The 27,050-nt window shown below is 41.7% G+C and overlaps 3 protein-coding genes and 6 non-coding genes across 18 annotated transcripts in view; 5 read left to right on the top strand and 4 right to left on the bottom strand.

The window, feature by feature from the left end:
• depdc5 (DEP domain containing 5, GATOR1 subcomplex subunit) overlaps nucleotides 1-1,010 on the bottom strand; it is a 28,209-nt gene extending 27,199 nt beyond the window's left edge. For all 10 annotated transcript variants that reach the window (XM_069715863.1, XM_069715871.1, XM_069715869.1 and 7 more), the window contains exons 1-3: nucleotides 757-1,010; nucleotides 272-371; nucleotides 75-162 (exon numbers count right to left, since the gene is read on the bottom strand). In XM_069715863.1, the coding sequence (XP_069571964.1) occupies nucleotides 75-162; nucleotides 272-329 (146 nt within the window). In that variant the 5' untranslated portion in view covers nucleotides 330-371; nucleotides 757-1,010. The remainder of the gene's footprint in view (nucleotides 1-74; nucleotides 163-271; nucleotides 372-756) is intronic.
• Nucleotides 1,011-1,282: 272 nt separating this feature from the next.
• On the bottom strand, nucleotides 1,283-7,895 carry rab36 (RAB36, member RAS oncogene family). Its single transcript, XM_069715878.1, has 11 exons — nucleotides 7,829-7,895; nucleotides 6,962-7,045; nucleotides 5,621-5,712; nucleotides 5,433-5,507; nucleotides 3,628-3,729; nucleotides 3,465-3,529; nucleotides 3,302-3,353; nucleotides 2,574-2,655; nucleotides 2,400-2,490; nucleotides 2,184-2,297; nucleotides 1,283-2,108 (listed from the first exon to the last, which is right to left on the bottom strand). Exons 2-11 carry the CDS (start codon nucleotides 7,037-7,039, stop codon nucleotides 2,047-2,049), a joined length of 813 nt encoding a protein of 270 aa, XP_069571979.1. The 5' UTR covers nucleotides 7,040-7,045; nucleotides 7,829-7,895; the 3' UTR covers nucleotides 1,283-2,046.
• A 1,778-nt stretch (nucleotides 7,896-9,673) lies between these two features.
• Nucleotides 9,674-26,443, top strand: pdca (phosducin a). Its single transcript, XM_069715879.1, has 7 exons — nucleotides 9,674-9,708; nucleotides 11,438-11,492; nucleotides 23,589-23,646; nucleotides 23,857-23,993; nucleotides 24,104-24,323; nucleotides 24,494-24,606; nucleotides 26,255-26,443. The coding sequence occupies exons 3-7, from the start codon at nucleotides 23,601-23,603 to the stop codon at nucleotides 26,441-26,443; spliced, it is 705 nt and encodes a 234-aa protein (XP_069571980.1). The 5' UTR covers nucleotides 9,674-9,708; nucleotides 11,438-11,492; nucleotides 23,589-23,600.
• trnag-ucc (transfer RNA glycine (anticodon UCC)) lies at nucleotides 11,954-12,025 on the bottom strand. Its single transcript has one exon. It is a non-coding gene; the product is annotated as a tRNA-Gly (tRNA).
• On the bottom strand, nucleotides 12,366-12,438 carry trnak-cuu (transfer RNA lysine (anticodon CUU)). Its single transcript has one exon. It is a non-coding gene; the product is annotated as a tRNA-Lys (tRNA).
• On the top strand, nucleotides 12,622-12,695 carry trnan-guu (transfer RNA asparagine (anticodon GUU)). The gene has a single exon. It is a non-coding gene; the product is annotated as a tRNA-Asn (tRNA).
• Nucleotides 13,380-13,453, top strand: trnan-guu (transfer RNA asparagine (anticodon GUU)). The gene has a single exon. It is a non-coding gene; the product is annotated as a tRNA-Asn (tRNA).
• On the top strand, nucleotides 14,733-14,804 carry trnad-guc (transfer RNA aspartic acid (anticodon GUC)). The gene has a single exon. It is a non-coding gene; the product is annotated as a tRNA-Asp (tRNA).
• trnad-guc (transfer RNA aspartic acid (anticodon GUC)) lies at nucleotides 15,470-15,541 on the top strand. Its single transcript has one exon. It is a non-coding gene; the product is annotated as a tRNA-Asp (tRNA).
• Nucleotides 26,444-27,050: the final 607 nt, after the last annotated feature.

Below are 27,050 nucleotides of genomic sequence, written 5' to 3'. Positions count from 1 at the left end.
AGTAGTGGATGTCAAAGGAAACACATCAGTTAAAGAGCGTGAAGAAATAACCCAGCACAGTTCTGCAAGCTCACCTGTATTCATCTGTGGGATGTGCAATCTCAATTATATCTCCCAATTTGACTTGAGGGAAAACCTTGGGGTTGACAACCAACTCATCATCTGTTCCAAAGAAAACCATCATTTGAAGAACAACCAGAGAGAAATAAAATCTTTCACAAGAAAGGCAGAAAACTAAAAATGCAATGCAGCTGGACTAGTTTCTTCTTACCGCTTCCACCAAAACCTTTCTTGTGCAGCACAAGCTTGTATGACTTGTTGGTCTTCATGAGGAACCAGCTGGGGAACAAACTCAGAAGTTCTTGTGACTCCTGCTCAAAGATCCAGAGAAATTAGCACGTGAGCTGCGGCACTACTTCTCTTATTGTCTTGCCTTTCCTAAACTCAATTCCCACATTAGCATTGTAACTTTGTGACATAGCTTGATTCATTGAATGTGTTATTTTTAGTCTTCAGGTGGTGAGCTAGACAAAGTAATCATGACGTTATATTTGGGCTCAAAGCTGCTGACACTGATAAACTACTGCGTTTCCCCGTGATAGCTCACAATGATCTGTTAGCAAAGGTTTTGCAAAGGAAAACAAGCAATTACAATGAATATAGGCTATATGTAGGTGACATGGTAACTTCTTTATAAGTATTTAAAACCCCATGAAGGTTTGAAGAAGTGAACACATGCAGAACACACATCAGTACCTGAACTCTCCCCAGCACTCGAACTGTCCTGGGAGATGGACGTTTGCTAGCGTAGCATGTGGTTGATTTGAGAACTTACAAATAGTTCGTTAACTAAGTTAAGTGATTGTAGCCGCGACGATACAGTAATTACTCGCAATGAAAACACATCCGTATAGTTGAAATAGGTTCGGACCGCTGTTTAGGGGTGAAAATATGCCAGCTAACTAGCATGTTTCACTTCCTCCAAAACACGGGGATGTGTGACGTGATTGGTCCGCTGCCGCTCAGAGATCGTGTTACCGGAACAGAGGGATCACTCCGCTTAGTTTTGTTTTCGCTTCTTCTTTCCGGAGATTAAAATGCAAATTTGCACAAACGTCCCTAAACTACTAACATATTGTGTCTTTATTTCTTTAAATTAAATGCAGGTACTTCAGAGAAATCCTGGTATTGGTTTTTTTCCAGGTCATGTAAATATATATTTTGTTCATTTTGTTTAGATATCTGGACCACCACATCAAACCAAGACATTCAACAGGGACACTTCAGTCAGCACTACTTTATTAATTAACAAAAGGCTTTGACAAAAATACTGGTTTAATAAATGAACAGATGCTATCAATTGTTGCATTGATAGTTTATTTTAAGAAACTACATAAGAATATTCTGACCATTATACGTGTTGCACCAGCAGTTCAAAAGTAGTTGGTAAACAGGGAGACTAATTTTCTCTTTTATTACTTCATAATACACATTTACATTTGGTTTCCTTAGTTTAAAACATTCCATACAGCCCATGATAAAGGGTGAATTATTATTTTCCACAACAATACTGTATGAAGAAACAAACATTATAACAGTAGCAAAGAAAATCTGAAGCATCCAAAACAAGAATTTCAGCACTGTCCCAAATGGTCTGTCCCAAATGAGTCTGGTCTAGTTCCACAGCCCACCTCCAGAATGATGGGGATTAGGGATTATTTATTTTTGGGTTATTGCAGATTGTTCATAACTACATGAGAAGAACATGAACTGAAGTGACTGTAATGAGACACACTAATCACAATACATGAGAGCTCGTATCAAAAAAAATATTTAATTAGTGGTGGCCTTGTTGTAATAAGAAATCGGTGAATCCTTCTGGAAACATCAGAATACATGGCAGTTTTGATGACTTAAGTAACCTAATGGAACATGTCCTTAGGCACATTTCAGTCCAGTGGAACGCAGACTAAAAAAACACGACTTTTGAAGCCTCGTTCTGGTTCTACTCGCCTGAACAGCTCACACGGACCGTTCCACTTTTCATCAGCAGCAGCTTCTCCTCGTGTTTTGAGGTGCAGCCTCCTCCAGGTTGGCACAATCTGATTCTGACAAGATGAACACGTTTACACCATCAAGACCGTGAACATCTGAACTTGTTAGGAGTTTAGTCATTTACTTACTGATACTGTCTCCAAGTCCAATGCTGACAGGGACCCCATTCTCCATGTCCTTCAGTAGGCAGTTCTCAAAAGCCAAAGCTGCCACCCTGAAGAAAAAACCCTGCACGTTCTCCCCTGAAAATAAGAAAATATGCAGTTTCTTAAAGATGCTTTTCTTTGATGGATTGTATTTTTGCAGTCTTAGTGTACCCTAAAGCACTGGACTCCTGGTTTTACCTGTTTTAGCTGAAAGAGCCCAAAACTCTGCATGCATTTCTGCTGCGATCCTGATGGCATCTTTTTCGGTCCTCCATCTTTCTTCTGAGGGCTGAAGAGCAAGAGAGTTGGGTAATGGAGAAAAGCATGTCCACGAAATCTGCAAAATATAGATGAAATATAAACGATACTCACCAGCAGGTCAGTCTTAGTGCCAACCAGGAAGATGAAACAGGAATCTGGCTCATTGTCTCTCATGGCCTCATCCAACCATTGACTATGAGAACAGAAGATTCTATTTCACTATTCGTATAAACTTTCTACAGAAATGTAATTTACAGTAGAATGAGTTGCTGGTTCAGTTTTTAAAATCACAGTAATTTTAATATTAATGGTTGCGGACACTTAAATTGAAACAATTGTCTTGAAGAGCTGCAAAGACTTTTAAAATTCCAAATTACCATCCACATCAGCAATTTGTCTATTGATTCAAAATATCAATGAAGGGAAAGAAATTGCAGATTCAGATGGCTTGTCAGGCTAAAGACTTCTGACGTAGATATTATGTTGTACACCTAAACAAGGAGGATTACTGAATGGACCTCCCGGGCAGTGTATGACGTGTAGGCAGAGACTCGTGCAGTTTAGAGGGAAAGAGTGTAATGCAGGTTATTCTCTGTAGCTGTATGTTGTAGGTGTCCCTTAAAAGCCTCACATTCAGACTATCAATAGATGCTATTACCTGCAGGTAAGATGCTAGCGAGGTGAGATGTCTTTAATCTAGTGGACTGCACGCAACTTGCGTGCGGTAAAAATTGCTTTCATCGGGTGAAACAAGATGCTCAAATGCAAGATAACCTCAGTTAAAAACAAATGTTTCCGCTTACTGTATTTCTCCCCAGAATAAAAAGAATCCGACCTACCGTGTGTGATCTAGGGACTTAATGTCTGCCATGTCGAACACTGTTACAATGACTGAAAAAGATGAATGCAAAATCTCTGCATTAGTAGTTTACACGAGCTAAAATGTCCTCATGACCACATCAGACTATCTTTGTAAAGTTTGGTATTGCAGCAACTTCTTACCTTGAGCACCTCTGTAGTATGCAGAAGCAATGCACTTGAATTTTTCCTGTCCAGCAGTATCCCAGCTAGAAGAAAATGTAATTGCTGATGAACATGGATGGAAAAAACACAAAATACTCTAAAGATACGCGCAGAACTATTTCTTTAAAATGAAACTACCCACATCTGAAGGGAGAAAGGAACTCCAGATATCTCAAACCTCTCGATCTCAAAGTCCACTCCGATGGTGGCTTTGTAGTCTCTTTCAAATACATCTTTACAAAATCTGAAAACAGTAAAAGCAAGTTAGGTTTTCTTGGTTAGACTACATTCATGGGTTCAGTGACAGAAAATCCTGTTCACACAGTGCAGGTAAGAAAGATTTTCTTGAAATTCAACATAAAACTCTCTTTAAATGCAGTTCTGTTATCATTTTGAATGATGTTCTATGTCTCATAATGTAATAAAGTTTTAGAGACTTTTCAAATTGTTTGTGAGCAGGGAAGAGAAAGAAAAACATTTCTGCTGCACAAAAATGGTCAGATCTCTACTTACATTTATGTCAATAAGGGTTTCAGGGGTATGGAAGTATCATGGTACATCATGGTATGAAAAGTGATAGTTACTAAATCATGTACAATTGCTAATTATAAATATTTTTTAAAAACAAACAAACAACCGAACGGAGAAAAGTTAGAGCGTGGGATTACTTTGGATTCCCCAAAAATGAATTTGGGGTTTTCCTGATGGAGGGAAAGGGACGCAAAGTGGCTTCACTTTTTTTAAATTCCAAGTTTTTAAAAGATTCTTTTAAAATTCAACTATAATAAAGCAAATAATCAATCAAATAATAATAATTGTGAAATTCTGTTTACTTTGATACCGTGATATCTTCGGAGACGCTAATTATAACATTGCAACTCTAATATCAATATTTCTTAAAAGAAATGTGGAATCTAAATGAATAAAACAATTAACAGCACAGTCATATACTGGCGGGTCATTTCAAAACTGTCACTGTTGGAAAAACTTTGTTTTGTTTTTCACTACTTATAATTCACAACGTACCATGGTAATAATTATTAGAATAAAAATAATTACATCCTCATATCTGTAAGCTATACATACAAGGAAAGATGTGAGGGTTTTGAGGCAAATCGACGACATATTTTTTGGACCTGTCTAAAAATTCTTACACTTTGGCCAAATATCTGGAAAATAAAGAAGCAGACTCTTGTGTTGCAGATTCCCATTGACATCTGTGTCACTCTGCTGATCTGCCAGAAGGCTTCACAGGTACTTCCTTCAAATGTTCACTGCAACATCCCTAGTAAATGGTTCCAGACTCATTCAGATTCATTTACGGTAGATTGAATTTATCACAGATTATCAGATTGAAACATGTACTTTGCTACTAAAACTGACAATTGATGCATAATAGTACAAGTTGCATTAATTGAAATATTCACTTTAAAAAAAAAAAAAATTTTATACACTTTATTCATCCCCAAGGGGAAATTTCTTCGCTACAGCAGGGGGGCTCTCAGGGGGGAGATGCTGCAGCAGGCTGCCACTAGCGCGGCGCCAGGTAACCTGACCTGAGGTGCATGTTTTTGGATGATGGGAGGAAGCCGGAGAACCCGGAGAGAACCCACGCAAGCACAGGGAGAACATGCAAACTCCGCACAGAAAGGCCCAGGACCGGATTCGAACCCGGAACCTTTTTTGCTGTGAGGTGACAGTGCTAACCACTGCACCACCGTGCCGCCCAACTTGTTGGAATCGGGGATGTTATTGGTGGTTTGCCTCAACACCCTTTGTGCTTAAAATCTGATTTGTGTTCCTCTTTATATAGATTATTTTAATTATGGATAACTATATGCAACATGGGTCAGGGTGCCAGGCAATGTGCAGATAGTAAAAGAGATCTGATATTGATGCTGATGTGTTTTGTCTCACGTCATAACTCCTTACTAGCTGATGATGTACCTGTTTATGAGGCAGGTCTTCCCCACATTAAGGTCTCCAACAACCACCACTTTTGACATTTTCTGTCGGTCCCACCTTTAAAGAAGACAACAGGTTTTCTATTAATTAAATATACGCGACGCATGCTGTTAATTTTGATGTTCAAGCCAAGTAAAGAATGACACGTCAGCCAAAAGCAGGAGACTCACGGCTGATGCCTGGCAGCTCTGTCTTTACAGGCTGCTTTGGCCTGAATGTCCCAGTCTGTCTTCAGCAGCAGGGAGGCCTCCGGCGTGTAGCACTGACAACAGCAGGACACATACAGCACTACTCACATTCATTCTGTACACAGTCACTATGAACCTGTTACAACAGGACTAAATTAAGCGGTGCTTTTATAAAAATGCTACAACGTCACCATGCTGACATGTTCACAACTACATCCTCTCAGTGTGGTGCTTGAAGAAAAGTCCCAGGACGACCAGTGTTTAGATATAGCTACTGGAATGAATAAATGAATGTCTACCAATATTTGTGTCATTAGTTGTTGAGATATTTCAACGAATAAATGAAACATTGGATTTTAATGATGAAAGTCAGGGGATCACTAAAGTCATTAGGATTCTTCAGCTGAGCACCATGAATATCGGCACTAACTTTTATGGCAATCCATGCGAATATGAGCATTAAATGCCATTGCAACACCAGTGAGATAACATCAGCCACATTTTCAAACTTGGCGTCCCTCGGGATGCTGGTATGATGAAACATACTTTATCATATAAAACACTTCATGTTGTGTATGCAATCGTATATCAAATAAATTACATAACTTAGTCAATAAGTACCACTGAAAGAGAAATCCTTTATGACATGGTTACTCAAGTAACTAGGTTAGAGCAAACTAGATTAAGATATACTACTGATACCAAGGAACCTACCTGCTTGCATTACTGAGCTATTAAACTAATAATTGTAGTACTGCAAAGTCTGACTTACAGTTTTTACTTTTGGTCCTCAAACCCAGAGTCAGAGTCTTGAAAGTTCATTTTGATGTCACCCCAAGCATAAGTTGAAAAGCCAAGATACCACAAGACTTCTCAGACTGAATGTGTATTTTATAATTACATGTTTACCTATGTTCATGACCATTTAAGAAGCTGAATTATAAAAACCTGAGATATGATGTTTTAATGGACAATGTATTTTGTTATGCCGGGTAGGAACACTAAATTGACCCCATTAGAAGCCAAAATCAGTAAACATCATACATTTCTATTCAAATTATAAATAATAAAATTACTGTTTGGAGAAGTTTCAACCCATAATAATAAGTGCTGCCCATAATTACCCTGAGTGCTGTGATACTGATTTAAATGTGAGAAAGTTAGGTAGAAGTCATTTGACTCCTATATATGTTACATCCTCTTGAGTGGCGCTCCTACCATTTTAACCACAGATCAGACTGGAAAAGACGAGGATCTTTTTGGACCTGGATCAAACGGTACAGTATATTGGCAAAAACAAAAAACAACAAAAACAAGCTGTACCTTGGGAAAGTCCCAGATGATCCTGTCTTTGCTGATTGGTGGTGGGAATGGCATCATCCCACTTCTGGTGTCCTGCATATTGACCTGTGGGGAAACGTGTAACAGCAGTTACCTTTACCTAATAGCAGTAACACCAAGCACCCCTCCGATGTGTGTGCATTTTTACAAAAGTCAGATGGTCTCTGAACCCAAAACAGCATTTTAGAGCGTTTCGGATGAATCAAAACATGTGGCTTTAGTAGATCTATGCAGAATGTGTGTGTGTGTGTGTGTGTGTGTGTGTGTGTGTGTGTGTGTGTGTGTGTGTGTGTGTGTGTGTGTGTGTGTGTGTGTGTGTGACAGACAAACAACATTAAAATGTGAGTCATCATTGTATGAGTGTTTAAAGCTGATTGACACATTAAAAGCACAACTATTCCGGCTGTTTTAGTGTAAAAAGTGTTTCATGCGGCTCACGCATTGTGAAGTTACGCAGTAATTGACCGGATGTGAAGTGACTTCAACTTTAAAATAAAAGCACATTGACACAACTTGAATCCAAAATGTGACAGCACACTCTCATTATTTAATTATATTGTTCATCGCCACTTTTGTTGTGTTTTTTAAAATAAATGTTCTGTGTTTCCCCCCTCTCCAACATCAAAAGCTACATTAGCTTATGTTGTGAGCTACAATGACAGTTTTATTTTGAAGGCCGTTGACAGACACCTTGTCAAATTGTGTTTACTTTGACACCAGCAGCGACATGCAGATAACAACCAACTCCGCGGCTTCTTCTTCCTCATTTGCTGTCTTTTTTTTATTTTGAAATGAAAGTATGTCCAGCTGTGCTTCAGACCACCAACACCATGAATGACGTGTACTCACCACAGATAAAACCCCGTCGATGATATCTTCGCTTCCTCTGGTTTGGTCGCTTTGCAGCTGTTGCAAGCTCTCGCGCTGTTTGATGAAGAACTTGTTTCCATGACAACTAGACTGTAGCGCCTTTGTCACGTGACGACGTGTTACGTTGTTGTCCGTGGTTAAACCTGCGGCTCGTTGCAAGGTCCCTGAAAATCCCTGTCAAATCAAAGATTCATTTATTTTCACTGTAACACGCCTAATACGTAAAAAAACTGCGCTTACATTTGATATTTACCACACAAACATGGATGAAAATGGGACTGGATCTTTGACGAAGATAAAAGTAGCAAAAAAGTATAAAAATGTTCTTTTACAAGTTAAAGTTCTCCATGGAAACCTGAGATACCTATAATTCGCAAAATGTACTTGAATTATCAAAAGTAAAAATACGTCTTTTGAACAATTTACCATTCCATTGATCCAGAGGATATCATGTCAACATGTTTTTAGATTATTGAGGCATTAATGTGGTTGTTCATAATGTTGTACAGTTTAATCTTCAAAGGCCATTTCTGGCTATAATTAAATTAAACGGAAGACGATAACCCCTATGTTGAATAATTTCTACTTCAGTCAAAGTACAGAAGTATTAGCAACAACGCATTGGGCCATTTAAAGTATCAAAAGTACTCCTTGTTCAGAGCTTCGTATTCATCGTATAAAATACTAAAATTATAAAGTCTCACTGATGTGATAACAAGTTATACATTCTTTTACTAGTTTCATTCATAACAATGCATTACATTTTATAAGCATATCATAATCAAATGTTTTATTTCTAAAATCTGACATGTAACTGAATATGGCTGTAAAATAGATATAGTGGAGTATAAAGTTGTTATTTCCCTCTGAAATGTAGTGGAGTAGAACAATTAAGTATCGTACTTAATTGCAGACATTGAGTAAATGTATTTTCCACCACTGCTGAAAGTTTAGGAAGCACAGAAAAGCCATCATGTTTAAGAATATAAACAGACTAATGTCGCCACCTCGTGCTGTGAACGTCTGGATACATGCTTTTTGCACTTTTAGCTGTATATGAAACGGTCAAATTAAGTTAAATCATCAGCACAAAAAAATAATAAAGTAAAATCCCTCATGTAATCCCAAGTGCTTTCTACTCTTTAAGGTAAAAATCTGTCTTTCAACCTTAAATTATTAGGATTTTTACATTTCAAAATATATTACCACTATTATTACGTATTTATCTGTGCTTCAAATAATTTGACAACAACGTATTAGCCTGTATAGGTTAGTCTTTCTCCATGTCTGTTCATATTTTGTTAACTTTAAAGTTTAATGTGAATGACTGAGTTATCATTTCAAATGTTAAAGTAGTCAAGTGCTCTCATCTAACAAACTGAGACATAAAAGCAACATGACTTAAAACGAACAGTTATCAATAATAACTTAATTTCTAAATAAATGTGATCGAAATGTACCTGTTTGTAAAAAGTGATTTATTCCATATAATGTGCCTAAATTATGAAGGGATCACATCCAACAGGCCTGAGTGACCAAGTGGAGGTGTGGAAATAACAGAGGACACATTTATTCATTCCTCACTTTTAGTTTAGTGAAAAAAACCCGAGATTTAATTGATTCTAACCAAACTACTTGAAATAACAACCAGGTAACAAGGCCGGTACCTGAACAGGTAGGTCACTTGTTCGCGAAGGTGCTGCTGGGAGCGAGTGAGCGAGCGCGTGCGAGGTCAACGGTGGATGACGAGGCGAAACGTCATCAGGGCGGTTTAGTTTGAATTTAAAGCATGCTGTGTTGGGAACTCTTTTCGCCAGTGCGGGTACGGGACATTACCGGATTTGGGAACGAGAGCCCAGGTAAATATCACCTTACTTTAATGTTAACTCGCGATTGTTTACGATTTATTTTTGTGGAGCCGAGCAAACCTCGGCTAAATTCAATGCTAATGCTAGCTTGCCCACCAGGCGTCGTTCCCTTCACGTGAAGTTCAGACGCGGAGCTCGTTGTGTTGTTGTTTATCTACGTTCAGCCAACGTGTCAACAACAACACGGCCCAAGACAAGTGTTGGAAATTTGAATTCTCGTAATGTTTTGTAAGAGTTTGGCCGGACTCCAGGGCAGCTCTGTAATAATGTCTGCTAGGTAAAGTGTCACCTGTGTTAACGTGTTAAATTGGCATGATGGTGTCCAATTTCTCCGTAACCCCTTTTTTTTTTTTTTAGTGTTTCTCTTTAACTTGGACGTGATCGGGCGAGTTGTACTTTATTTATTTACATTTATAAGTAGACATCTTATTTGTGTGTGCAAAGAAAATCATTGTTTTTGCACCACAAATTTGACAACAGTTTGCCAGCGTTAGACTTTAAATAAAACATTTTTTACAGCAGCTCAAATCGATAAAAAAATAATAATTATAAACCAATCAGTGTTTTATTGGATGGAAGTGTTGCAGTGGCTTCGAGGCATGCGTGTGTGCGGGAAAAAAAGAAACGCTGTCCTCGTACAGAGGTTTCGTACACGTGAAGCGCCCCCTGCTGGCGGAAGGTTTCTATGCAGCTGAGCACCACAAGGTCTTTTGAGCCCATGCGTTAGGAAACGTCTGTCTAGCTAAAATATATGGTGTCTGAAGACGAAGGAAAATCTACTTCTGTAAAACATAACAGCTTTATAACAGCTATTGATATTATTGAACAAAAAACACATTAACAATGGCCCATATACAGTAAAATTTCAAAATTACCATGTGATTTGACTGAGTTTTCTGTTTGACCCATATTGCCCATGACTGTTACTGATGATTTGCACGCCGCTGCTCAAGAATAAATCAGGTACACATGTTTGGATTTAGGAGTTGAGCATCATTGTGGTGTTTTCTTCAAAAACAAGTACTGTATATTTAATTGTACAGGAAATTAACTTCGGGGTCTCCAGATTATGGCCCCTCCCACCACCTCTTCTGCTCCTCCAGCTTCCTTCTGTCAATCCTTTCCTTTCCTTTTCTTTTCTTACTTTCCTTTTTAGTTCCTTTTGCACCCTCCTCAGCTCCTCTCTGTCCCTTGATCAGAAAACAGTCCTTGTTTCATTCAGATCTAAAGTCACCCAGGGCTTGTTTGAAAAACACTGCACCTTCTTGACGGACACAGTGTTCTCCACACAGAAGTTCATGTAGTCTGTGATGCAGTAGGTCGAACCGTCAACGTCCTCCCCGTAATGGTTTATCAAGCTAAACCATGATGTCTATGAATGGGTGCACAATTTGGCAGTGAGAATTAGTAATAAAAAGGAGGCATTGCCTATAATTTTAAATGTCAAGTCACAGTGTTTTTGAAACAGGACACTAACATGAATATCTTATATTGTATGTTGTTTCTTAACTAATGACAATTGTTTGTAATTATTCAAACTATTTAATCTTTTATCTTAAATTATAGGTCTTTACTTTTACTGTTTTTATTGTAAAGTACTTTGTATCTTGTAACTTTGGTTTTGAAAGCTTCTGTGTGGTAACTAAGAAGTTATTATAAACTTATTAGTATCATTACTGAAATGAATGAATTCACTATAGTATCTTTTGTCTGAATCTAGAGATGGATGAAAGTTACAAGCATTCTCCACCCAGAAGCAAGTGATCAACTAAAGGGTGACTAACTCCTCTGAGATAAATGTTCTATCTTAATGTTGCTGACATGATGATGCTGAATGGACATTGTTGTCCCTGAGTTTCACCCTCCTGTTTTTACTGGTATTAGAAGAGCGGCAGTAGTTGTGTTTGTTGTTACACTGGCCCAGTGCAGTCCGTTGCATGAGAACTTGGTACTTCAATTACTAACGCTTATCAGTCAAAGTGACAAGATATGATTCTTGTCGTTTCCTGTTAAATTGAAACTGATGTAATCATGGATTTGGTAGTGTGTACAGGAATAGTAAAGTAAAGAATTGGCTCTTGTTTCTTTCTGGATGGGGATCACCATGTAAGTAGTTACTTGTGCTGAGTTGTATTCACATGGCACAGGAAAAGAGAAGGATTATTTTTGCCTTTGCACAACCTTTAACAATACCACAATATCAAAAGCTGCAAGAAACATTTAGAGTAAAAGTGTTTGCGTTGGCCGGGAATCGAACCCGGGTCAACTGCTTGGAAGGCAGCTATGCTAACCACTATACCACCAACGCTTTGTTTTGTAGAAAAATGTACATTCCATGAAATCTGTGAATTGGCCTCATAGACGGCCATGTTTGCAAGCTAAGTCAAATATCCCTTGTTGCTCAACAGGGTATTTGTTTTGTATTCGTTACCGCTTTGAACATTCCTCCCTCTCTCCCCCCCTTCCTCCCCACCCACATGAGTCTGACATACACTTGTTGTCGGCATGCGTTTAAAAAGCAACCTTAATCAGGGCAATGTACAATATAGGAAATCAAAAAAGACTAGATGTAGCTTTTTTTTTTTTTTACTTATAGTATCTGTTGCAACTGTATTACTCTACTATAAATAATATTAACAAAACATTGCCGCCCAACGTGGGGCTCGAACCCACGACCCTGAGATTAAGAGTCTCATGCTCTACCGACTGAGCTAGCCGGGCTGCATTTGGCTATTATCACATGACTTTCCCCCCCCCCCCCCCCCCCCCCCCCCCCCCCCCCCCCCCCCCCCCCCCCCCCCCCCCCCCCCCCCCCCCCCCCCCCCCCCCTATATTTATCGTGACGTTTCTCAAGGTTACGTTGGATCTGCTGTATCAAGATATCTCTGTTAGGTGCTGCATCAGGTCTCTGTGGCGCAATCGGTTAGCGCGTTCGGCTGTTAACCGAAAGGTTGGTGGTTCAAGCCCACCCAGGGACGAAGGCATGTGTTTTTCTCTGGCAGCCAGTAGTTGATGAGATTTCTTTCATGTAGTATTTACCAGATTAGTTTATCAGTCAGAGATGCATTGCAAAATGCTCACCTCCCGTCCGGAGCAACTTGGGCTTCAGTGTTTTGCCCAAGGGCACTTCTGTATGTGCACAGGGGTCCATGTGCACCGAATTGCTAAGTATGTGTCGATCTGAGTGGTGCTCCAAACAGAACAGTGTGTTAGGTTTTGTGACAAAACTGACTCCAAATGCAGGACATTGACCATAAATGAAAGACAAGTGAAATGTTTTTACGGAAAGGTGGAATGGTGCAGCGATCTGATCTTTGCTGTGCTATGGGAAGACCAGGTAGGGTAAGGAAGTGTACACACTTGGAGAACCTGCCCATGATGGTGAGTATGGTACTTTTGTATGGGGGGGGTGAGTCTGCTGGGACTCCCTCACCAGAGACTCAACCTCCCAAGAGACAGCAGCAACCACACATGAAGGTGGTAACATGGTCTCTAGCTGGGTTGCAGATTCCATAGGAAAGAGCATCTAGTTAATGTTGCAGGATCCTGGGTGGTTTCTTAGGGTGAAGGCACAGTGTCCTAAAAGAAAGACCATCGTAAATGTCTTGTGGTATGTCCACATAACAGGTGCAGCATTTCTGTTTGAGTTGCTATAATGGGCTGTCTCTGTGGCGCAATTGGTTAGCGCGTTCGGCTGTTAACCGAAAGGTTGGTGGTTCAAGCCCACCCAGGGACGTGTTTTTTGGCCTTGACAAGGTTAATGTATTGTAGAGCCTGCACAAAACTATAATTTTCTGCCTGATGTTGATGTTACGGTCTACACAAATTCTAAGACTAAAGGTTGCCCAGGACATAGGAACAAGTAGGAATGGTAGTGGTATTCATATGTAGCAGGTATGAACTCTTGGCATGGAGTAAAGATAATGTTGCCGAAGCATGTAAGTTATACTAGTTTAGTTGTAAAATATGTAGCGTATGAGTGTTGAGGGGAGTAACTTCTGGGATGTCAACTTCTTCTTGAGCCTTCCCAAGATGTCGTGGGCCTAACGTGACGAAACACAGGTAAAAGGAGGTTCCCCTGCACACTCTTACCTTGTTGCTAAGGCTTTGTACGAGGTAGTGTCATACTTGGGTGTGTAAGAATAGCATGCACAGTGTAAGCATAGTATAGAGTTAGTGAGGCATCTGATAGGTGAAGGCAGGTGGTAATATTTAGCCAGTTGACCCTTGTGGTGTTATTCAGAATCATATAAGTCCACAATGTGGACCAGGTCACGGGTTGGCCATAACAAACACCATGTTCGAGCATATGGTGGTTCATGAGTGTACCTGGTACCAGAACACCTTCGGCTGGAGATCAATGATCGACTTTGTAGTTGTTTCAGCTGATCTGCAGCTGTATGTGAAGAGAGGAGAGGAGCTGTCAGCTGATCACCACCTGGTGGTGAGTTGGATAAGATGGGAGAGTCAGCTGGAAAGTCCTGGCAAACCCAAACGCGTAGTGAGGGTGTAATCGGAACGTCTGCCGGAGGAACCTGTCCTGGAGGTCCTCTACTCTCACCTGCGGAAGAACTTCTCACCTTCCTTACTTCAACTGGTCCAAACTGGTTAAAAAATTTCCCCTCGGGGATTAATAAAGTATATACCTACCTACCTAATCTACTTCCATCTTGGTAAATGGTGGTAGATTAGGAAGAATTCTCTCCTTTCAAAGATCTGCCATATTTTGTTCTACTGCTCTTCCCTTGCAACGTCTGCAACAAACACATTCAGCAAGGATCTTCCTTCAACTGTCAAGAGGCCATCCTGCAAAATTGGATCCAGTCTATATATGGGACAACTCCCACAATGGTTGTCCAGTGTCAAATTGCACCGCCTGGAAGCCACCTTCAATCCGTGTTGTTCTGTCTGTCATCCGTCCCTGAAGAGATTAAAACGCTGATATGTCTTTCTTGAGTGCTTATGTGTGGATTGCACAGTCATACTCATTGCCACAAACATATTCACGTATCTGCTCCTCGTTAGTATAGTGGTCAGTATCCCCGCCTGTCACGCGGGAGACCGGGGTTCAATTCCCCGACGGGGAGGTTATTATTTTGCTTTACACACATCTTTCATTTCACCTGACTGGGAACCACACACAGGAGGTTCTCCAGAGGACCGGGACTCTCTGCAGGCTGAGGCTCAGCCTAAAAATGTGCATAAGTACATCACAGCGCTGATCTGTATGTGCTTTTGATGTCACGTGGGGGGAGGGTGGAGACTGCCAGAAAGGTTGGGACGCCTGCACTGTGCTCTGGTGGGAGGGGAAGGGGGAGTGGAAAGGGGAGAGGGCAGAATCAAACATATTGAAAAATATGTTTAGTTTTTTGCCCATTCGCGGTCTCCAGATTATGGCCCCTCCCACCACCTCTTCTGCTCCTCCAGCTTCCTTCTGTCAATCCTTTCCTTTCCTTTTCTTTTCTTACTTTCCTTTTTAGTTCCTTTTGCACCCTCCTCAGCTCCTCTCTGTCCCTTGATCAGAAAACAGTCCTCGTTTCATTCAGATCTAAAGTCACCCAGGGCTTGTTTGAAAAACACTGCACCTTCTTGACGGACACAGTGTTCTCCACACAGAAGTTCATGTAGTCTGTGATACAGTAGGTCGAACCGTCAACGTCCTCCCCGTAATGGTTTATCATCATTATTTATTTAAGTAACTGATGGGATGTTGTGCAACAAGAATGGAATTCACCCTGTAGTTGTCATCTTCTCCTCGTTAGTATAGTGGTCAGTATCCCCGCCTGTCACGCGGGAGACCGGGGTTCAATTCCCCGACGGGGAGTATATATTTTTCCTTAATGCAGTTTGGTCATGTTTTGCTTACAGTCATTTTTTTGTTGTTGCAGAATTAGAGTTTGCTAAATGCCTGCTTTTAAAAACGGAATTATTACTGGTACTGTAGTGAATGACTTTTATTTGTCCTGGTGACACACTTGGAGTCTTCTGCCCTGCCACTGTGTTCTCAGACACCGGTTTTACCACTTCGGCAATGGGAGGATCGGCCACTTCGAATGAGAGGGTGAGTAAACTGTACACTGACTTTGTGTACTCGTAGGAGCTCTGAAAAGGAGAGAGAGACCAGAAGAGGAACAGGTTAAAGTATTGAGCACACTCCACACAAATGAGTTGCCTGAGAGAAATGAAGAATGTGCAGTGTGAAGCTTGTTGTCTTGAAAGAACCTCTGGGAGAGAACAGCTCAAATACCAAAGTTATCTAAGTGTCAACCTCCACTATGAAATGCTGATCAGTGTCCGGGATGATCAGGATAATAGTAAAACCTTTCTTGAGCCGCTGGGGGACCACATCAACACATCATTAAGGCCGTGGTAAAGTTAACAAGAGAAACAGCAATGGAGCAATAATGGTAAATAAAGTGCAAATCCTAAAAAGTGTTGAAGTTGCTGACAGATGGATTAGACGGTTCATCCTCAGAGGCGAACTGGTGAGAGAGGGCATCAGGTTTGATATTCTTAGATCCGGGACAGTAGGTGATGGTGAAGTTAAATCTGCCAAAGAACAAGGCCCAGCCTTTCATATTAAATTAAACTAACTAAACAATAGAGCAAAGATTTAAGCAGCAAACAAACAACCAACGGTATTATTGTTAGTTGATGCATTTGACCAGAGTCGACTCATCCCCTTCTTGTAGACAGCGTTGATATTGGTCTTCCAGGTCAGTCTGTTGTCATGGAGACACCCAGGTACTTGTACTCCTCCACCAGGTCCACATCCTCTCCCAGAACTCTCAGCGGTTGTGTCGTCTTCCTCCTGAAGTCGACCACCATTTCTCTGGTCTTAGCAAAGTCCTCCACTACTGTCCTGTACTCATCCTCCTGTCCATCCCTTATACATCCTACCACTGCAGAGTCATCAGAGAACTTCTGCAGATGTCTTGACTCTTGAGTTGTACTGGAAGTCAGTGGTGTAGAAGGTGAACAGGAAGGAGACAGAACAGTTCCCTTTGGAGCTCCAGTACCACCGACCACTGCATCAGACAGCACACTGCCCAGACGGACAAACTGGTCTGTCTGTCAGGTAGTCAGTGATCCAGGGGTAGGTGGACGTAAGAGTAAACAATGCCCCCAATCCTCTGCGTGTGGCTCTCCGTTACAAAGAGGGAAAAAAGTAACAGAAAAGCAACCAGAAAAGTGGGAAAAAAAGCCACGGTCCATTGCCTGCCTTAACAAAACAGGAAAGAAAAAACAACTCAGAAGAGAGGGGAAAAAGGTTTATAAAGACTTAAAACTAAAACACACACACGGGGAGCTGCTGCAACAGGCTGCCACTAACACGGAGGAGGTGGGCCACTCAGCTACAGCTCGGGTCTTTTTGTGGTCCGTCCTGACCTGGCCAGTCTCTATTATGTATCCGGGGAACTGCATCCAGCTAACGGGAAACTCATATTTTTCCACCTTCATGAAAAGCTTATTTTCAAGAAGGCTTTGGAGGACATAACGTTGGTGAGGTCAAAGGGTGTAACGAGGTATTCAAATATCGCGTTGGTGTGTTAAAAGCAGTCTTCCACTCATCCCCTTCATGGATGCGGACAAGGTGGTAAGCATTACGTAGGTCTAATTTAGAAAAGATGGTGGCACCAGACAGGGAGACAAGAGGCAAAGGATACATACAAATTGCCAACCTTCCTTTATAAAGAATCCTTCCAGATCTCCATTCACCAACGTTGGGGTTGATTATTTGGGGTAAATCGCGATCAAGAGAGGACGTAGCCTGGATAAGTGCTATGGGCACATTTGTACATGTATGGCACGTAGAGCAGTCCACTTGGAAATTGCTTATTCGTTGGATACTGACTTGTATATAATCGCCCTGGCCAGGTCTGTTTATTGAAGAGGACAGGTCTCTCATCTATGCTCAGACAATGGAACCAACTTCATTGGTGCTGAAAGGAAGTCAAGGGAAGCTCTTGCTGTTTAAAATCACAGAAAAATGCAAGACGCCTCTCCACAGGAAGGGATAAAGTGAAGCTTCAACCCACCAACAGCATCTCATCATGGAGGTGTACGGGAGCGCATCATAAGGATGGTCAGACAAATACTAACATCAGTTTTACATCAACAGACCCTGAATGATGAAGGTTTCCATACATACAGCTCTGTATGAAGTCAAAGCCACTCTAAACGACCACCCCATCACAGTTATCTGGACACCAAATGATGTGGAAGCTGTCACACCCTGCTAACAATGAAAAGGAAACCAGTCTTCCCACCTGGTTTGATTGAGAAGGTGCAGGAAATGTGTGGAAGTGAGCTTCAGGTGATGAGCAGCAGGTGTGTGAATGGGGGAAGCAAACAGTTTCTTGACTGTGCGTGAGGCAGCTTGGCAGCGTTTTGTGCATACTGTGATGAACTGAAATTGCTGAATGGAAACCAACAGTGAACAAAAGAAGAGAACTGTTGCCGTTAAATTTAGAAAGCACAACTATCCACATTCACAATGCATCAAAATATGAGAAAAGTGACTGCAGAGATGGCAGCTACAATTCCAACATCTTAATCCAGTAGTTGAATGACTGTACTTCACAGATTTACTTTTGTTACAATTTAAAAGTTTTGGAAGTACCAGACTGGTATATTTGGCCAAATTTTATTTTGACTGCCAATGTTTAGAACAAATCAAAAAACGCATTCTCTTATTTCTGCTTTTTTGTTGTTGTCATCAGTCTATAACACTGAGCCTGGTATTACAACTAATCATATTAGACAACATCATGTTACAGTGACTGTGATGATGAAGATGACAGTGACGATAAAGCTTATTCCCTTATCCCTCTCCCCACCGTTTACTAAACTTGTGCTCCAGTCACATCAGTTCTCATTCTGGACTGCAGAGTGAATATCTGGATTGACAGAAGATAAAAGATAAACTAGACAACTGACAGTCCTTAAAACTGACATAGTTCTCACTCAAGACACAAAGGTAAGAATTGCTGACTGTTTTAATTAGATACCATGCAGATAGTTTAACAACCCTTTTCTTGCATTGCAAAGAGCCATTTCTGGAGCAGCAGGTATAACTTCACCACAGAGGACTTAATCAGAGCTTCTTACACAGACAGAATTCCATTAATATAAGTCGTTGGTCAGCAGTCTTTAATTTGTAACCATTTTGCATTCAAATATTTTCTGTATATATTTACTTTTGCAGTATCATCAGATTTCCCAGACATGTGCGTTGTTTTCTCAGCAGCACATGGGGATTTATAGTATATGTATACTTTCTGAATTGTATTTGAGTTAGGTAATATCAACCTTGCAAACAAATGTATTGCTTTGATAACATGGAGGAATAAGCTGCCTCAGACTTATGGGCTTTATCAGTTTTATGTCTGACGTAGCTTTGATTAGGACCGTGTTGTCATCGTCAGCTCAGCTGCATCATCAACTTTTAATGTGGCCTTTACTGGTGGATTGAGTGGACAAGTAGTTTTTTCATGAGGCAGCTCCTTGGTACTTTTTTTTTTTAAATTTTTAAATTTATTTTATACACTTTATTAATCCCCGAGGGGAAATTTCTTCACTACAGCAGGGGGGCTTTCAGGGGGGAGATGCTGCAGCAGGCTGCCACTAGCGCGGCGCCAGGTAACCTGACCTGAGGTGCATGTTTTTGGATGATGAGGTCCAGTGCACAATCTGTGCAGAGCCACAACAACAATCTCCGTTAGTTTTCTAGTCATTTATTTAGTGCATGCATACGTCATTATGTTGCTGTCACTTGAAAAACAGCTAACGAGAAAAAAAGAAGTCACTTGGACGAAGGAGCTCAAATATTGTGATCTCCCATGAGATTATTATATTCAAAAAGTATATATTCTCTTTAATTAGTGATTATACTGGTGATCAATGAGTAATTAATTGATAAAGTAACATTCTTTGTCTTTTTAGAGTCTCTAAAGATGTCATGTTATATTTTCTGGATCACAAAAATAGATTAAAATTGATCTGAGTTTCAAAAGTGTCAACAGAATGATCAGATTAGCTGGCAAATTATGTCATCACACACGCACATACGTACGTAGGAAGATATCCTGAGCATATGTGCATGTCAGACTCCGGATAATCTCAGCAGCATAAGCTGATAAGTAAACTTCAGCCTGGTTCACAGTAAGTGTTCATGACAACAGTGTCATTCTGCATGGACCAATGCACACTCACACTCACACACACACACACACACACACACACACACACACACACACACACACACACACACACACACACACACACACACACACACATGGCCTCAGACTTACACACACACAGACGATGCTGCAGATAGTCAGGGTTGGATGTGTCACAGTGTTCAATATTACTGAATGCTGAATTGCTCATTGTTTTGGCCTTTCATCCACACGGAAATGTTTTCTCATCAAAATGACACCATGAGCAAAGAAACAAGAACTAAAATGTGAAATCAGAATCAACTCAGAATCAAACTCAACATTAGCAACAAACAGCAGGATTTGGTATTGTTCCATTTTTTAGACTCCTAATAAGCTTTGTAGGGATCTAGGAGAAAGTTAGACCTGCTGAGAGGGAACATTGTACAAGATTAGATGTACATTTGTAGGTCAGGTACACAGGAAAACCCACTTTTCTAAAGTGGCGATGATCAATGAGCTTTCAGTTGGTTTCAAGCAAATGTGCAGGGATACACTCATTTACTTTGCTGGGATAACTACCGTACCATAACCCCCTGCAAGCGCAAGAGGAATGCAGAAATGTAGATCAGTTAAAAAGACCTAAGAGTCAATAAAACCAGTGTTTGTCTCTGATATTCAGTGAGGAAACTTTTGAAATATCAGGTGCTTGCAGTGCATATTGATTCCCAAAATTGGGGATCGTGACGAATGCCATGACCATGTTTGAGTTCAGTGAGTCCAACTTCTTAGTCAAAGTGGCAATCAAGCACTGAACAATTTGGTGAGCAAATCTTTAGAATTAAGCTTTTGAATGGGCTGGTAACAGGGACTGGAGTCACTGAGACCAGTTGCACAATACTAGTGGTGGAATTCTGGAAAAGAAGAAAAGCTTTTTGGCTGCGTTAGGCTGATGGTAGGGTCCAAAGTTTTCTCTCCTCATATATTATATATATTATATGCAACAGAACAATTAAAATACAATGTGGAGAGTGTGACTATGTTAGGTAACTTAGACGTGACATTAGGTTAGGTTAGGGTAGGTAGTTACTTTATTAATCCCCGAGGGGAAATTTTTTCGCTACAGCAGCATACAGAAGCAATAAGATAATAATAGAACAATAGAAAAGCAATAAAATAGCAGTAAAATAGCACTAAAAATATAAATATAAAATGCACAGTATATACAGTACAGTATATATCTATATATATTATATACAAACAACCAAGAAAACACAGTCAACAGTATTATTGTTATGTGATGTATTTTGCCAGAGGTGAGTTATTGTACAGTCTAATTGTGGTCGGTAGGAATGATCTCCTGTATCAGGAATGATCTCCTGTATCAGGAATGATCTCCTGTATCTGTCCTTGTGACAGCGGAGCTGGAGGAGTCTTTTGGAGAAAGTGCTCCTCTGTCCCTGCAGCAGGTGGTGGAGAGGGTGATCAGGATTATCCAATATGGATAATAGTTTGTTCAGCGTCCTCTCCACCATCTTTTCCAGACTGTCCAGTTTGTAGCCGATGATGGAGCCGGCCTTCTTAACCAGTTTGTTAAGTCTGTTGGTGTCTCCGGCTCCAATGCTGCTCCCCCAGCAGACCCCAGCGAAGTACAGTTCACTGGCCACAACAGATGGTAGAACATCTCCAACATCTCGCTGCACACATTGAAGGATCGAAGTTTCCTCAAGAAAAAGAGTCGACTCATCCCCTTCTTGTAGACAGCGTTGATGTTGGTCTTCCAGTTCAGTCTGTTGTCATGGAGACACCCAGGTACTTGTACTCCTCAACCATGTCCACCTCCTCTCCCAGAACTCTCAGCGGTTGTGGAGCCGTCGTCTTCCTCCTGAAGTCGACCACCATCTCTCTGGCCTTGGCCACGTTCAGGAGCAGGTGATTCCTTCCCGCCCACTCCACAAAGTCCTCCACTACTGCCCTGTACTCGTCCTCCCGTCCATCCCTTATACATCCTACCACTGCAGAGTCATCAGAGGACTTCTGCAGATGTCTTGACTCTGAGTTGTACTGGAAGTCAGTTGTGTAGAAGGTGAACAGGAAGGGAGACAGAACAGTTCCCTGTGGAGCTCCAGTACCACTGACCACCGTATCAGACAGCACACTGCCCAGACGGACAAACTGTGGTCTGCCTGTCAGGTAGTCAGTGATCCAGGAGACGGTGGGCGCATCCACCTCCACCACCCGCAGCTTCTCACTCAGCAGCAGTGGTTGGATGGTGTTGAATGCACTGGAGAAATCAAAGAAAGTGATTCTCACAGATTCACCGGTTCCATCCAGGTGAGACTGAGCTCGTTGCAGCAGGTAGATGATGGCATCGTCCACTCCCACACGAGGCTGGTACGCAAATTGCAGAGGGTCCAGAGAAGATTTCACCAGCGGCCTGAGGTGGGCCAAGACCAGCCTCTCCAGCACCTTCATCACATGAGATGTGAGGGCAACCGGTCGGTAGTCGTTGAGGCCGGATGGAGTCGTCTTCTTCGGTACAGGAGCCAGGCAGGACGTCTTCCACAGCACCGGGACCTCCTCCTGCTTCAGGCTCAGGTTGAAGAGGTGTTGTAGGACCTCAGCCAGCTGGACAGCGCAGGTCTTCAGGACCCCGGGGCTGATGCCGTCAGGTCCTGCAGCCTTGCGCTGGTGGAGTCTCTCCAGCTGTCTCCTAACCTGGCCAGTCGTCACAGAGAGGGGGGTCAAGGTGTCGATGGAGGAAGAGCCCTTTGAGATTGAGGGCTCTATGCAGTTCACCAGGGGGGACAGAGGGGGAGGGGGGGCAGCAGAGGTGTTTGGGAGGTGTGAGGTGTGGAGGAGACAGATGAGGGTGGTGAACTAAACCTGTTGAAGAAACAGTTTAGCTCATTGGACCTCTCCAGGTTCCCCCTGGTTCTTCCTCTCCAGGTTCCCCCTGGTTGTTCCTCTCCAGGTTCCCCCTGGTTCTTCCTCTCCAGGTTCCCCCGGTTGTTCCTCTCCAGGTTCCCCCTGGTTCTTCCTCTCCAGGTTCCCCCTGGTTCTTCCTCTCCAGGTTCCCCCTGGTTCTTCCTCTCCAGGTTCCCCCGGTTGTTCCTCTCCAGGTTCCCCCTGGTTCTTCCTCTCCAGGTTCCCCCTGGTTCTTCCTCTCCAGGTTCCCCCTGGTTCTTCCTCTCCAGGTTCCCCCGGTTGTTCCTCTCCAGGTTCCCCCTGGTTCTTCCTCTCCAGGTTCCCCCTGGTTGTTCCTCTCCAGGTTCCCCCTGGTTGTCTCTCTCTCCCCTTGAACCCAGCAATCTCCTTCATACACCTCCCTCATGTTGTTCTGCTGGAGTTTTGCCTCCAGCTTCCTCCTGTAGGAGTCCTTATCAATCCAAAACATCCGGCTTGAGTCTCAACACTGCAACAGGAAGTTCTTCATTCAGGATCAGATTTCAGTTCATAGACCGCTACACACTCTGAACCTTTTCAGGTGCAGACATTATGTACAATATGCAGTGGAAAAATGTTTTCATTATTCATTGGGTAATATTCCAATTGGCTGATGTCGGGGCCACACCTCCAGCCAATTGGAGTGATTGTTCATAAATAATGCAAATAAATGGCTTGTTTGAAGTTGGAGTTGAAATTGACTTCCAATCACCTCACCTGCTTTCTGCATGGACCCGGTCCGTTTGTGTGTTCTCTGCATTGCAGGCTGCCAGCAGGATGTCTGCCTCCCAGGATGAAGAGGATCTGCCCGCCAATCACACAGGTCAGAGACATTAGTCGGCCAGATGCAGTGCAGTGTTTGAGCTCAGCATAGAGTATCAGTAACATAGTTTAACTGAGGCGTCAACAAATCCCCAGCGAGACCTTTCATGGAAAGGCTGACTGACTTTATTGTTGTTTAAACTGTATGTTAATATTTAAGTATGTCTTCATGAAGTAATATTTTCGAGGGCATATTTTCGTGTGTCTCCAGGTCCAAAAGGTGTAATTAATGACTGGCGAAGGTTTAAGTTGGACAGTGTGGATCAGACTGTCCCGCATAACAGGAAAGAGCTGCTCAGGCAAATGTCCACTCCTCGAGAGGATGACAAGGAGCGACTCAACAGAAAGGTGAACGGAAACACACACCAAACCTCAGGAAACCACTGACGCAGAAACACAAATGAAAACACTTAACTGGAGCTAAAACGAAGCAGTAACATGTATTTCCTTGGCTGTAGATGAGTGTTCAGGAGTATGAACTGATCCAAGAGGAGGATGAACGCTGCCTGAAACGTTACAGGAAACAGTGTATGCAGGAAATGCACGAGCGCCTGAGCTTCGGTCCCAAGTTTGAAATAGTCCATGAGCTTGAAAGTGGAGAAGCCTTCCTGGAGGTGATAGAGAAGGAACATCAGTTGACCCCTGTGGTTGTCCACATCTACCAGCATGGCGTCAAAGGTTCGGCTTCTTTTTATTGTGCATGCTCAAGTCTTGATCAATGACCCATCAGTGTAGTACAGTCTGATTGAATAAGATATTATACTCCTGATGAATCCATGTATCTCTTTAGGATGCTTCGCTACAGAGCTGTTTGCTCATAGGTAACAACGTTGTTTGTCCTTTGTCAGGCTGTGAACAGTTGAACTCATGTCTGGACTGTCTGGCTCTGGAGTACTCCAGCGTAAAGTTCTGTCGTATTGATGCTGTGGCGACAGGCGCTGCTGAGCGCTTTTCCCCGGAGGTTAGTAAACTGCTCCCAAAACAAAACCACACAGGTAATACTCATAGCAAAACAAAACATCGGGTGAATTGAATCACAATATTCACTGTATATACATGTAGCATAAACAGTATAGATTCTACTTTTGATTAAAGCACAAAGTTTGTAAACGGCACACATATTAAGATCTGTGAGGTTATAAGAGGTTAAATGACTGTTGCCCCCCTCCCATTCTTCCCCCTTTTGAACAGCAACAGTTAAAGTGTTGTGCACAGGGTGTTAAAAAGAGAAGTACTTGGTACGAAAGGAGATTTCTGTCTTTTCAAAAGAAGGCAAAAGAACACAACATTATGTTTTTAGATGGCACAGAGCAAAGTTCCTGGAACTAAAGAACCGAAGGGACAAAAGAAGGAACTAAAAGTCCAAATGCTGCACACATTATCAGTGCATCTGAAAAACAATCGTTTAGCAAGGACTTAAATGTCATCTGGGCTGTATTTAAAAGTCCTGCACTACAGCTGTGATAAACAACAGGTAATGTCCAGGTGTCGTTGTCGTATTGACATTTGTTGCACCCAAAGACTGTCGATAAAGATGGATGACGTCCTTTAAGAAAGTGAAGCCATAATATCGGAGAACTGCTCGCTGCCATCTTATACTGGCGATGTCATTTAAAACCAGTGTTCACAGAAGTGGCCGAGGCAAAGAGACATGAGACTGATATCACAGAAATATGATATCAGCAGCACAAGATGTCCATGCCATGTCCAAAATGTTTTAGTACATAAGTATCCAGTCCATCATGGCTGCACCAAGCAGCGTCTTATTTAGTGAATGAAGTCAGGACCTTGTTGCTGCTGTGTCTGTTTGACCAGTTGGAAACAGTTAACCTTGCAAACTCTTCCACAAAACATCCTGAACCTTTGAAAGGCAACCGCCGAGTTAGAACAGAATTTAGTCCCTGAAATAAACTACATTTAGTTTCTGAGTTCTGACTGTTTTTCTCAGAAGGTTTCAGGGTCTACTGGAAAAGTTTCCCGTTGTACAAATGCCCCATCAAATCTCTATTTTATGTCCCTTTTCAGGATTTTTTGGAAGTTTATCAGAGTCAGCCAGCAACATTAAGACTTTGTTTTCTTCACAACTTTAAGTAAAGTTGAATTACCAGCGACAGCAGCTCATGAAATCCAAATGTTGTTGAGCAGTTGTTGAGAAGTTGTTGAGCAGATGGCTGAACTGACGGCTGCTGGCTAAAGTAAAAAATAAATAAAACTGTTTGTCTTATGTGTTAAATCAAGGACCGATAATTTAAACAGATTTCCATTTCAATAAGTGGTAAATGTACCACTGGTATAGTTGTAAATAGCATCATGCTGAAATATTATAATTTTATTCATATTAAAATTAATTTTAAACCCACTAAAATGCCTCATTATAATAGCTGCAGCAATAATGAGGCTAAATTTAATTTACCCGCTCATAGGCTATAATAACAAACATAACTAATTGTTGTCAGTTGTTGTATTATTACTGAGGAACATTAACTTATAAACGCATGTCGTGTTATAAGAGGCTGAATATTGACTCCTTTAAGAGAAGTGTCACTGTCAGTAATAAATGATCCACTTCAGAGACAAGCACATCTGGATTCCTGTCTTTTTCCTTCCAGGTTCTTCCCGCCCTGCTGGTGTATAAAAGTGGTGAGTTACTGGGTAATTTCCTGGATGTCACCAAACACTTCAATGAAGATTTCTTTGCAACGGACGTGGAGGGATTCCTCAACGAATACGGCCTCCTACCAGAGAAGGAGTTCGCAGCATGTGTTGATGATGAGGACGAGGGAGGGGACGTGGAATAGAGTACCTGAAGGCAGGGGTGTGGGGGGGGGGTGTAAGGAGAGCTGAAGACGTGGAGGAGGACACACGCACACAAGTAAAGAAAGCATATATACTGCATGTCCAGATAAACACACACAATAGTAAACATCCAGCAGCACTCTGAATGCTGATTGTCTTTAGGAGCAGGTCGGTAGAACCTGCAGGGTGGGAGGAAGTCCGTGCTGAAACACTGCTTGGCAGTCATATCAAAACTCTCCAATAAAAGACGTCCTCATTAAAGATGCTGTCTGTGTCTGTCTGTGTTATAATGTTACAGGTAACTAGCGGACATTTTTATGTTTTTAATAGATTTACTGCCATAGGAGGTCATATACAGTCACATGAAAAAACAAGTCCTTCCCATGTAAATTGTTGACGTTTTGAACATACAGTATTTGAACAAGCAAACACTCGATCTTATCCTCAAAGAAATGACATATAATTGACACTTAGTAGTAAATTTAATATTTCAAATATAAAAAGAGTCACATGGAAAAAAGGACATACATCCCGACATTGATCATATCTTCTAATCCATGAAAACTTAATCAAGGGTTCTTGATTAGGTGCCTTGTGATGTGTTCTTTT

This window comes from Brachyistius frenatus, unplaced genomic scaffold (assembly GCF_029030835.1).
Source record: "Brachyistius frenatus isolate BFR_SWC_R1_liver_20210118 unplaced genomic scaffold, ASM2903083v1 Contig_149, whole genome shotgun sequence".
In the NCBI taxonomy this organism is placed as follows: domain Eukaryota; kingdom Metazoa; phylum Chordata; class Actinopteri; family Embiotocidae; genus Brachyistius; species Brachyistius frenatus.
The sequence above is the reverse complement of the archived record's forward strand: the minus strand, read 5'-3'. Positions and strand labels throughout refer to the sequence as shown.

Coding starts and splice junctions, on each gene's coding strand:
- rab36 (XM_069715878.1), bottom strand. CDS start 7,039: ATGCAGGACACCAGAAGTGGGATGATGCCATTCCCACCACCAATCAGC. Junction 3,730..5,432: donor AAGACCTGCCTCATAAACAG/GTACATCATCAG, acceptor TACTGTTTTCAG/ATTTTGTAAAGATGTATTTG. Junction 2,109..2,183: donor TGGACTTGGAGACAGTATCA/GTAAGTAAATGA, acceptor TCATCTTGTCAG/AATCAGATTGTGCCAACCTG.
- pdca (XM_069715879.1), top strand. CDS start 23,601: ATGTCTGCCTCCCAGGATGAAGAGGATCTGCCCGCCAATCACACAG. Junction 23,647..23,856: donor TCTGCCCGCCAATCACACAG/GTCAGAGACATT, acceptor GTGTGTCTCCAG/GTCCAAAAGGTGTAATTAAT. Junction 24,607..26,254: donor CTGAGCGCTTTTCCCCGGAG/GTTAGTAAACTG, acceptor TTTTCCTTCCAG/GTTCTTCCCGCCCTGCTGGT.